This window comes from Rhinopithecus roxellana, chromosome 4 (assembly GCF_007565055.1).
Source record: "Rhinopithecus roxellana isolate Shanxi Qingling chromosome 4, ASM756505v1, whole genome shotgun sequence".
Lineage (NCBI taxonomy): Eukaryota > Metazoa > Chordata > Mammalia > Primates > Cercopithecidae > Rhinopithecus > Rhinopithecus roxellana.
Window position 1 is genome coordinate 42,255,051 of NC_044552.1, and position 12,726 is coordinate 42,267,776.

The following is a 12,726-nucleotide window of genomic DNA, read 5'->3' on the forward strand; positions in this document are numbered from 1 at the left end:
AATTTTGTCAAAAGCCTTTTCTGCATCTATTGAGACAATCATGTGGTTCTTGTCTTTGGTTCTGTTTATATGCTGGATTACGGGACTGGAAGAAGTATTTATTGTTGAGATATACTTTGTATTTAGTCTCATAGGTCAGAAAACATATTCTTAAAACTTCTGTGACAGCATCTAGTAAACAGCGTAGGTGGCCAGGCAATGCAGATTCCAGGCACTATATACACATTTTATTCATCATCTCATTTAATCTTTAAAACAATTCTCTTAGAGTACCAATTTCATTAAACTCTCTGATCCTCAACTTCCTAAGTGAAAGAGTGCAGATAGGTTGATCTGATTCCAACATTGAGGACCTTGTATCAATCAATTCTTACAGTATTATCAACATTTATTATATTGACATGATAATGTGGAGATTCAGATCATTCTTACACATTCAGGAACTTAATGGTGGAGGCAAACTGTGAATATGGTTTTAACACAAGATAGTATATATGATGAGTTCCTAAAGTGTGTGGCAAGCAAATTTTAGAGCAAAGTGAAAGAATTTATAGGGTTAGAAATAGGTGAGAGTAAAGTTTTTTTTTTTTTTTTTTTTTTTTTTTTTTTTGGATACTCAATTTCAGTAATGGGACATAGGAGATAAAGATAAAAAAATAGCACCTTAGAAACTTTTATAAGTGAAAGTATGCCCTGAAAATTATATCAGAACAACAAACTGAATGAGGACTCTCCAGGTAAACTAGAATGGAAAGTCACAAAAATAATTAGAGCGTTTTGATTTTGAGAAGAAAAAGAAATACCAAGTAAATAACTTACCCTTAAGTATATATTTTTTATATTATAAAGGTACGAATTGTTTCAGTCATAAATTTTGCCTTGTGCAAGCATACTTCACAAAGAAATGTGCAATTAGCATGATAGCAATTACTTTCTGCCCACAACCAATTAAACAAAATTTAGACAGCTGTGAAATCAATTGGCTTACAGTACATTGGATTTAAACTTATTCAACTAGTAAAGACTTCATTATTCAATTATGTCTAATACCATTTTGCCAATTATTCATTTTAGTTTTTATTTCAATGGTAACTATATCTATTTAGAATTCAATTTCAGATGTTTTTGCAAGTCATTTATTCAATTGTCTCCTCCAATATATTGGTATCCTATGTATAATTACAAAAGGGCCTTGATACATCTGGGGCTTTGAAACTGCAAATTAGGTGACTCTTTTCTTTCTTCCTTCCTTCTTTCCTTCTTCCTTGCTCCCCTCCATTTAGTAAGATATTCTGTATCATAAAGTAGATTACATGATCTCAGCACTATGACTTTTTTAAAGTTATCTTAAAAATCTAATCTATCAGTAAAGATACTTTTATGAAAATAATTGTTCTAATATTTCCTGTGCTTGTTTTGTGATTCACAACTTGCATAATAGTAAAGTTGCTCAAGATTTGGAACTCTACCTTGCCCACAAATTGACACAAATTATCTCCTTGAACACACCTACAGTTTGTGATTGATTTCCATTTACGCAGCTGATGGACTACCCCTCTCTCTGTTTGCATTTATTCTCGATCTGCAAGCTTCACTATAACCTTTCCATTTCCCTCAAATGGACACTGTTTGTGTAAAAACCTTCCCCCTCCTGCCTGCTAGGATTTTTCTCTTCAGAGAAGGACTAGCCTAGTTTCAAGGATGATGACTGGCCAAAGTGGTATTTGAAGATAATGACAGATACTGGATGGAGGACTAGACTGAGCTAGAAGCCTGTGATATACGGATAACTTCCAAATGCTTTATTTTTCATTTGTTTGCTTTCCCTTCAATTATCCCAAATTATTCAAATATTAATACAAATTTAGTTCAGCCCACGGAAAGCATTATGGAGATTTCTCAAAGAACTAAAAATAGAGCTACCATTTGACCCAAAAATCCCACTACTGAGCATCCACCCAAATAAAAAGAAGTCATTCTACCAAAAAGACATCTTCACTCATATGTTTATCATAGTGCTATACACAAGAGCAAAATCGTGGAACCAACCTAGCTGTCTATCATTGGTGGACTGGATAAAGACAATGAGATGTGTATACACTGTGGAATCTTACAAAACCATAAAAAGAATTAAATCATTTCATTTGCAGCAATATGGTTGCAGCTAGAGGCTATTATCCCTAGTGAATTAATACAGAAACAGAAAATATAATACCATATTTTTTCACTTGCAAATGGAAGCTAAACAATGGGTACACATGGACATAAAGATGGAAACAATAGAGGCTGAGAACTCCAAAAGTGAGCAGGGAAGGAGAAGCGTAAGGGTTGAAAATCTACCTATTGGGTTCTGTGTTCACTGTTTGGGCAATGGGTTCAACAAAAGCCTGAACTACAGCATTATGCAATATATCTGTGTTACAAACCTGCCCATGTAAGCCTTGAATCTAAAATTTTTAAAAAAGAAAAGATATTTTTCAATATGCATTTCAAATGATTCAACAAATACACACAAAGCCAAAAACAGATGCTTAACATAAAGTAACACCTGTTATATACTCTGGTGATGACAAGAATTTCACATATTGCTAAGGACACTGAATTAAATAGCATTTAAGACTTATAAATAGTGATCTCATCTGTAAAACTTATTTCATATTAACTAATTCATAGGAAAATTTTGCTCAATTTGTAATTTAGCTCAATAGTTGTTCTCTGACGTGTCTCAGAGGCCTATGTTAGAAATTTGCTATTGCTTTAAAAACCTTATTTCAGCCAATGTGGTAAGTTTTATGGTAATATATATTATATTGTCACAGAAAATTAAGCAAAAATATTTTAAAGCTATGTATTATTTATTAGTCCTGTTATAAATTTAAAAGCACCACATACTATTAGTTCAAGGGAGTAATTAAAAATACAAAAAATAAACTTGAAAAATGAGTTCACACTTCTTAAAATTTTAATATTTTATTTCAGGTGTGAGTGTACATCTGGATGGACTGGACAGAACTGTAGTGAAGAAATAAATGAATGTGACTCTGATCCATGCATGAATGGAGGTCTTTGCCATGAATCTACCATCCCTGGACAATTTGTGTGTCTGTGCCCACCTCTTTATACTGGACAGTTTTGCCACCAACGCTATAACCCTTGTGACCTACTTAATAACCCTTGCAGAAACAACTCAACATGCTTAGCTTTGGTAGATGGAAATCAGCATTGTATTTGTAGAGAAGGTAAGAACTGATATGGATTTTAATGGTTTTAAAAAATTACTTAATTAGTTTGTGTATTTATTGTGCCTATGGGATGATGGCCTCTTCAAATGGGTTAGAAAAACCCTATGCACATTGTGGGAAGGGGAGTATCTAACTTCAAATCTGTTACAAAAATATAATAGAGAAATACACCAAAGAAGTTAATGTAAGAATTCACTATTGGGAAGAGGGAAAAGAGTAAAGCTTTACAGCTTTTTGGCCCTTTTTTTCTTTCAGAAGTTGTCTCTCCTTTAATAACAGTTTCTCTTTTCTGAACAATCCTGTTCATGCAGTGTTCATGACAATAGCAGTTAGTTAGAGATGGGCATAGGTATAATTGAAGGTAATGAAATGTTTTAGTTTACATTTTCTTCTGGAGCTATCAAAATATTACTTCTTTCTACTTAGATTGTTTACTTACAATCACATAACTTTGGTGGCTGCTTAGTCTCATAAGAGAAATCCTATGCAAGAAAGAATGAACAGTTCAAATAATACTGTTGGAGTTCCTGGATCCAACCATATTTCCTGAATTCAGGAAATATCCTAAAGCCAGGATATTTCTGGCTTTCTGGGTCAGATCAGCCAATAACTCTGCTTATATCATTAAATTTTCTTGATTGGGGTCTCTTCCTGTGCAAGTGAAGAAAGTCTTATTGATGCACAGTGGTTTAGGTACATGTTCACTGTTCATGTGTTGATGGTTACTTACAAGCAATTATGATTTTCAATGGAAATGCTTCTGCTCCAAAACACATGGCCAGTTTTCAGAATAACTAGATGTGTCATAAGCATAATATAAAAAACACATTGTGTTTAGAGGTCCACAACTGCAATTTATTTTCTAATATTCACCTGTGGTTTCATGTTTTCCTCCCTCTCACTGGCCTTTAAGGGAGTCTCTTAATGATAAGGATGTCACTTATTTACTCTTCTGTTCAAAAAAGCCAGCTTAGATGACTTTAGTTAAATAGGTATCTAATTCAACGCTATTCCCATTTGTTTTTGCAAGTCCTCTAAAATTTTCTTAAGATACTAATCTTTTTTAAGGATTTTGAGGCAAGTCCTTGAAACTGTATACATGACAGAAACTTCTGGGTCTTCTGAAAGATTAAAACTAAAAGCTAGAAAACCATCAATAATTGATTTTGCAAAAATGGCATGGGCTTTATAGACCATGTGAAAGAATGTTTTCAAGAATGAGACAGGGAAAACAAGATAGAGAAGAAAAAATACAGGGGGAGCATTTGATGCCCAGACAAATTTAGTAATTATGAAGAACATAATTCCAACAAGTAAATAGTTTTCTTTTTAGCAAACTTTGAGAGTGAAACTTGTTGAAAATTATTCAATATCAGTGAGGCGAATTTATTTAGTAGAACAATTCTACTAAACATTCTACTACATAGAAGTTTTTTTACTTAATAAAATTATTATTTCTGAGAATATAAGTAGCTAAGTAAAATAGAAAAAAAATCACAGAACATAAATATTAGATAGATATTTATTGAGAAGGCCATAGTATATTTATTCACTTTAGGTAAACCTCCTTTGTTTTTACCAGAGATAATTTTCTACAAAATGGGCGTTGTTTTCAAACCTTAATATTTTAAAAATTAATTTGCTATTTATAAGTGCATTTAATAAATTTATAAAATATAGTGATATTTCTTTCCTGCTATGGGGTCAGAGAAAGAATGTTTAGAAACATTATAAAACCTTCTAGTCATATATTGAACTAGTAATGATATCTGCTGTCCCCTTGAACATTAACAAAGATGTCATGGGGAGAATTTAGATTTCACTATTATTAAATGAAGGAAATCATATTTCCCCTTAGTATTTTATCATTGTACTTAAGTCAAATCAGAGCTTTGGCTAGAGTGGAAGGTGGACACAGTGAATTATGTGTTTATTCCTTTGTGATTGCGATTCAGTACAAAGAGATACTTGAAGTGCATATCATTTTTTAGTGAATTTGCATCTATGTTTTTCTAAACCTAATTGTGGAGTATGTTTCTGTAAATCAGATCTGACTACTGTAATAATGTGTCTTTAGTAGTTTTAAGTTCTGTAGCAGATCAAAAATTAAAGGCTGTAACATTGCTTTTAAAAACTACCTCAGAAAATTCAAAAGAAGTTGACTGCATCATTTTAGAAGCTTTGACTGGGTTACTTTAACAGCTTATTTAAAATAGGTTCTATGTCAAAGCCAGTATATTGTTTTTAAAAGAAAATATTTTATCAAATGTAATTCTTACAAGTATCAACATTTAGAACTACAAAGAATTCCAATACTTAACATCTACAGATATGATTTGGAAGCTCCACTGGATCTCTTTGTAAGTTGTTGGTGTTTGTCAATTGACTAAAATAGGACATAAGAGTAGAAATTTAAAGTTTTAGGCTAAGGATTCAGCATATGTATTTCTGAATTTGTTTTCACAGTTTTAGTCAGTCTATAGGGTCTCTCACTAGATAAATGTGAGTATGGATAAAATTTCAGCCAGAGTAACAATGCGACTATATGTTAGACAACTATATTAGAAATGACATTCAAATTCACTCTGAAGGACCAGCAAGTAGAATAACTGATACTTTTGGGTTTATGTCAAACTGCTTGCTTAGCAGGTAAACTATTTTGGTTAATGTGATTGAAATATATACTAAAAATGATCTAATCCTTTTTGCAAAGTAAGCTACTTAAAAAATTATCAGTATAGTTAAGCACCGGAACTATTGTGATCCTGCTTTGTGAGATAAATAAAGGGCAATGCTTCCGTCTTCTGACTAGAACTGAGGTGATTAATTGGGTCTCTATGAATAGTGAACATTTTCTACAGGTAAATGAGGAGGCAAAAGAGCATGCGCCACTAATAATTCTATATGTTTATTTTATATAAAATCTTATTAGTTTGGCACAATGTAAGAAAAAACATTGCTTTAATAAACAGAAAAACAATGCATAGAAAGGCACATTTTATAAGATTTCTATAAACAAATGGGTTTTATTTTTGACACCTCAATAGTGTTAGCTTTGATTATTTAGTATGTAATGAATTTACACACCTAGAAATTTATTGTAACCAACTTTTTCTGCCTCTATAAACTGTACTCTGTACACAAATACATGTCTGTCTTGTAACTGCATGTTGGTAGTGTTCTAGAAATTTTAAAAATATTATTAACTGATTCAACAAACATTGATTTCCTATGATGTGTCAAGTCTTGAGATAGGTTCTGGAAAAATTAAACATGGTGAAGATATGCCCTCAGGAATTTAAAGTTTAAAGGAGAGACACACCAGTTAATTAATCATTAAAGTACAATGCTGTAAAAGCTTTTGATAGTGACAGGAGGCAGTCAAATGCCTAGACAGATAAGGATAGGTACCTAGTGAAACATCACCTCCAAGCCAATGACAGTTTAAAGCCTGAAAGCCAAGCTATAAGTTAAATCCTCAGACCAGATTGAGAACTTGTCTTCCTGTTTGGCAGTGCTTTCCTCTGATTGATCCCCACCCTTCACCTATTTTACATACACCTACCCTTTCCTAATTGGTTTTCCTCACTATTGTACCCACCTTCGAGTCTTGTCTTCATTTTAACTTTCACATACTCACAAACCAATCAGCGCACACTCCCCATCCTGTGTCTATAAAAACCCCAGACTCAGTCAGTAGAAGATGAGATGGCCTGATTTTGGGGAAGAGACAGCCTGCCTTCAGGTTGTACAGGAAGACAACCTGTCCTACTTATACCCCCTCAAGCTCCCCTCTCCTCTGAGACCTGTTTTCATCACTCAATAAAATTCTCCACCTTCACCACCCTTCAGTCATCTGCATGACCTCATTCTTCTTGGACACCAGACAAGAGCTTGGGACCCTCTGAGTACGGGGACCCAGAAAGGCTGTCCAACCAGCCCTTTGCCCTCCCTGGCAGAGGGCAGCCACCCATGTGACGAGACAAGGGACCAGCTGAACTGCTAACACACTGCTGTCCGTGAATGGTGGAACTAAAGGAACACTGTAACATCCCCTCTGGGGCTTCAGTGTCACAAGCACACTAGTGGCCAGTGAGGTCCTGCACTCACTGGCTCATGTGCTCCCTCCCCCAAAGGCTTGAGCATAGTGGACCCGGTAGATGGGGCACCCTTCCCACAAGTCTGGCAAATGGGCTGAGAAAAATCCTGCATCACTTCCACATTTATGCCAGAAATATGCACAAGGGATGACAAGTTGTGGATACATAACATTGCTTTCTCATTTCTGTTGACAACTTTTAGTTATGTTCTGCATGATTTATAAGAGGGTCTCCAGCATATGAAACCTCAGTTGCCCACAACAATTATGTGCTCATTAAACCATTCCCTTCCCTGCTTTATTTTCCACTCCCTTGCAATAATTCCTGGGATCTGGGATGACCTCTCAAATAAACTTCTTGTGAGAAAATCATTGCCCCGGCCCTTTTTTTTTTTTTTTTTTTTTTAAAGAACTCAAGCTAAGACACATAGTAAATTCCATCCCCTGGTAACTATGGTTTACCTAAGTCTGGGCATGCATGTGACTGAAATATTGGCATTCAGACCCCTTCTTTGGAATTGATGCTGAGAGAAGAGGCCTTCTCTTTCTGCCAGATGTTTTCAATTGGTACAGTCAATGACCATGTTCTCTTCATGTGGAGATGATCTGTATATAGTAGGATAGAAGTTTTTGGGAAAGAAGGAATCCTGGAGGAACTTATATTTCTTACTTCAATGTTGTGAACTGCCTGATACAGCTCTCAGCCGGGTTACCAATAAATCTCACTTCTTAACTAAGTTAATGTTTTTGTTTATATTGTTTATGGCCAGTAGAGTAATGGCTAAGACATAATGTGAAGGCAAAGAGTTAATTTAAATGGGAAAGGTTGAATAAACCGGTTTCAACTTCAAGCTGGTAGAAATAAAATACAAATTTTATCACTTGAGGGCCAGGCACAATAGCTCACACTTGTAATCCCAGCACTTTGGGAGACTAAGGCAGGAGGATTACTTGAGGCCAAGAGCTCCAGACCAGCCTGATCAACATATCTATCTCTACAAATTATTTTTTAAAAACTTACAGTGTATGGTGGTTTATGTCTGCAGTCCTAACTGCTCAGGAGTCTAAAGCAGGAGGGATCATTAGAACCCAGGAGTTTAAGGTTACAGTGAGAACTTCATCTTGGGCAACAGAGCAGGACCTTGTCTCTAACAAAATAATAATAATAATAATAAAACCCACAAAACCACATGAAGATTAAGAAGATAGAGAGGACTTCAGATGAAATGCATGACAGTGTGTGTATTTGTAGCATAAAGTAGAATTATTATGTTAGCATGTGTGTGTCTAGCCTAGAAATATGTCAAGAATTAAATAATTTCTTCTAATGGTCTTCTTATGAATAGTTCTTTTTGTTTCTTCTTTGAATTGCTCTATTTCTCAGTTTATAGGCAAAAAATTACCCTATCAAATACTTCTTAATTTAATTTAAAGAGCTTAGTTTCTTTTTATTTATTTATTTATTTTTTTTTGAGGCGGAGTCTCGCTCTGTCACCCGGACTGGAGTGCAGTGGCCAGATCTCAGCTCACTGCAAGCTCCGCCTCCCGGGTTTACGCCATTCTCCTGCCTCAGCCTCCTGAGTAGCTGGGACTACAGGCGCCCGCCACCTCGCCCGGCTAGTTTTTGTATTTTTGGTAGAGATGGGGTTTCACCGTGTTAGCCAAGCTGGTCTCGATCTCCTGACCTCGTGATCCGCCCGTCTCGGCCTCCCAAAGTGCTGGGATTACAGGCTTGAGCCACCGCGCCCGGCCAAAGAGCTTAGTTTCTAAAACAGCCACTTTGTATGTCTTCAAGGTGAAAGAAGCAGACGTTTCTTTAAATGACAGGATTAAAATGTGGCAAAGATACCTTGCAAGAGCTGTAGTGAAAGCAGAATTAGATCATTTACATGTGCTATTGATTTACAATTGGGATCCTAAGCTTGACAGAATTGTAGTATCACAGGAGACAAGTAGTTGCATTTAAATGTGTCTATTACTCTAGTATATATACTATCATTATGTTAATTCTACATTACCTAAGGTATACAAGTACAAATACCAAATAAATGTGTCATTTGACAAAATAGTTTGTATAAATTAGAAATTACTCCTGTTGTCAATTAAAAACAGGTACACATGTTGTAGCACATACCTATTAAGGTTATTAGCTGTAGAAATTTGAATTTAAAAAATTCCTAGGCCGGGCACGGTGGCTCAAGCCTGTAATCCCAGCACTTTGGGAGGCCGAGACGGGTGGATCACAAGGTCAGGAGATCAAGACCATCCTGGCTAACCCGGTGAAACCTCGTCTCTACTAAAAAATACAAAAAAACTAGCCGGGTGAGGTGGCAGGCGCCTGTAGTCCCAGCTACTCGGGAGGCTGAGGCAGGAGAATGGCATGAACCCGAAAGGCGGAGCTTGCAGTGAGCTGAGATCCAGCCACTGCACTCCAGTTTGGGCGACAGAGCGAGACTCCGTCTCAAAAAAAAAAAAGAAAATTCCTTAAAGAAAATACATACATAATTAAACAAAACATGTTAAATATGTATCACATTCTAAAATATTAGCTTTTCTTTTTTTTAAGTTCACTTTAAAAATAGGTGTTAAAAATCTTATTAGGGACTATCGGAAATATTAGTTCTGTATATTCATATTTCATAGTTTTTAAAGTTAAATTTGAAGAATTACTTATATTGATTAATTATTTTAGAAAATGTTAATTTTTGAATACAAATATTTTTCAATAAAATAATATTTTTAAAAAATCTGACTTGCTAAGAGAAACTTCTGAGGTGTTTTTTGTTTTCTTTTTATCAAGCTTTTAAATCCAGAGAAATTAGATTATTTAATTAAGAATAAATAGAAATAATACATTTAATACTTTTGAAAGAGAAACATTTTTAAGTGTTTGAGTTTTTATTTAAAAATATATTATTTTTAACTACCTTGTTTGAATTCATGCTATGATATATGCTAGTTTTTTCCCTATTTACATTCATTTCAAATTACTCCAACTAATACCAGCTTTGAAGTGGAGATTGTTAAAATATAGTCCTGAACAATAAAATGCTATGTAAAATGTTTTTTTTATGAAAATTTCATTATTGTACTCTGTTCCAAACATTACCTTCTAGAGCATAAACTGCAAAAAGGCTGAATTTGTTAGAAAGGAAAAATATTAATTAATTTTAAAAAATAATACCTATAATCCAGATTGATTTAGATCTTATATTTGTGCAGTAGGCTTTAAAATTTAATTTTGTATATTTTGGAAGAACAAGGGCAGAAGTATAAAAGTATCATTTACTAACCATTCATATGTATTTGTTATCATACACAGATGAGACAGTGTTAGAAAAGGACCAAGACAGTATTCATTTGAGAATGCTTCACTTTTAATGCATGTGAAGATCCTCACTGTAGTTAGCAAAGTAGGGTCAACCGAATACTTCTGAGTAGGAATAAAGAACAGGGGGACAGCATACAATTAGTAATACTAAACTTTCTTTTTGCATAGTTTCTTACCTGTAACTTCATATATTCAAAACAAGAACCTTTCACAGAAATGAATAACAACTTCTAACACCAAGGATTATAGAATATGTAGTTTGGGATTAAGTATACAGTCATGTATTGCTTAAAAAAGGGGATATATCCTGAGAAATGTATCACTAGGCAATTTTGTTGTGTGAACAACATAGAGTGTCCTGGCACAAACCTAGATGAGATACCCTACTGCATTTACAGGTCCATTATAATCTTTAAACATCATTGTCGCTAAAAATGTGGTCTGTCATTGACCAAAATGTTGTTATGCAGCACGTGACTGTATGCACACTTCACTCTTAAAATCCGTAAAACATAAGCTCTCTCAGCAAAGCTTTGCTTTATTTTGAATGCAATCCACATATACTTTATTTTTTCTCCCAATGTCTACTGCATTTTGGCAATCTCATTTCCTCAACCCATTGACATATGTTGCTAGTTGGTAACAAAACTCCATCTCAGAAATGTCAAATTTAATGAATATGACAAAATCATGGGAAACAAGGTTATCCTGTGAACTACCCAAGGTCCTGGGCCTTGAGTGTTCTAATTCATCAGCACAGCTGAAATCATGGAGACTCACTCATACTTCTTTATAGCCAGTCAGTGCCCCTGAGTTCCACTGCCTCAAAATAACATTTCTAAGAATCATTTTAGTGTCAAAATGTCCTGCCTCCCAGAGAAAACTAACCAGGCTTAAAGTAGGAATGGTGAAATGCACTCAACTTTTTAAATTTTTAACTTGTGAAAAATCTAACCTCAATCAAATACTTAAAGAATTAAACATCTTTTGAAAATAGAATCTAACTTGTTTATATCTGTACTGTGACATTTACAACCTAAATATAGAAAACAGCAATGGTAATTAAAGAATGATGAAGCATGTTGGAACAATTACAACTTGCTCACCTAAAGTGAGGAGAGCCGTATTAACTTGGAAGTAATTCATTTTAACTTTGTTTCTAATGCTGAGGATACAACATCTAGTGTATGAACGAACTACAAAAGTGTAACTTCGGAGATTCATTTGCAGGCTCTGAGAAATGAGTAAAAAAAATAAAGCACATTAAAAATATTGCTTGTCCTGAAGACTACCTGGTCTGCTAGTCACATAAGTACCGTAGCTTACTTACAATTAGTGTTTCATAGTGGGTGATCATTCCATCTTTTGAATGTTTACCTATCATTGTTGTTATGTTTTAAATAAATTTCTTTTAGATATCATATAGTTTCTTCTGTTATTTAGTCTGCTTCTACCTTCAATTTGGAGTTTTTAAAAATCATATTTAATATAATTTTTGATATGTGTGGCTATAAATACACCATCTAGCTATTTGTTTTTTATTTGTTATATCTGTACTTTGTTTAATTTTCTTTTTTGTTTTCTTTTGGATTATGTAACTTTCAGTTTTCCATATTATATCCTACCAAAGAGGCAGCCAGATTTCATAAGGTGTAACACCAAGCCCCCTGTTAAATTGCAACGGGAGGCAGGTTTGGAGTTTGATTCAATGGTAGACACCACAGAGAATGGCATTGACTGTGGCATGGTATGATATGAAAAGATGAAGTAGGTCAGTCAATTCCATGTTCTATCATGGGAATCTGAGTGACAAAATACCGAAAGAATTTTTCATTGAACAGTTGATGCTGAAGCTGAAATGTCATAATATAGACAGAGACCAAGAAAACTGTGCTATATCGTTTGCATGCCAACATTACAAGTGATTTGAAACTGAACATGTTGAGATATTTGTGATAGAAAGAGAAGAAAAAGTGATATGAGAAGGATAAAGGACAGGCACTATGAAAGGAAAACAGCCATTCTTGGATAGCTAGACTATGCTTCCCTTTAAA

The 12,726-nt window shown here is 34.5% G+C and overlaps 1 protein-coding gene across 2 annotated transcripts in view; it reads left to right on the plus strand.

Moving 5' to 3' along the window:
- The window catches only part of EYS (eyes shut homolog), a 1,930,870-nt gene that overhangs the window by 637,747 nt on the left and 1,280,397 nt on the right, over nt 1-12,726 (plus strand). For both annotated transcript variants that reach the window (XM_030928557.1, XM_030928558.1), the window contains exon 13: nt 2,980-3,239. In XM_030928557.1, coding sequence (XP_030784417.1) covers nt 2,980-3,239 — 260 coding nt within the window. The remainder of the gene's footprint in view (nt 1-2,979; nt 3,240-12,726) is intronic.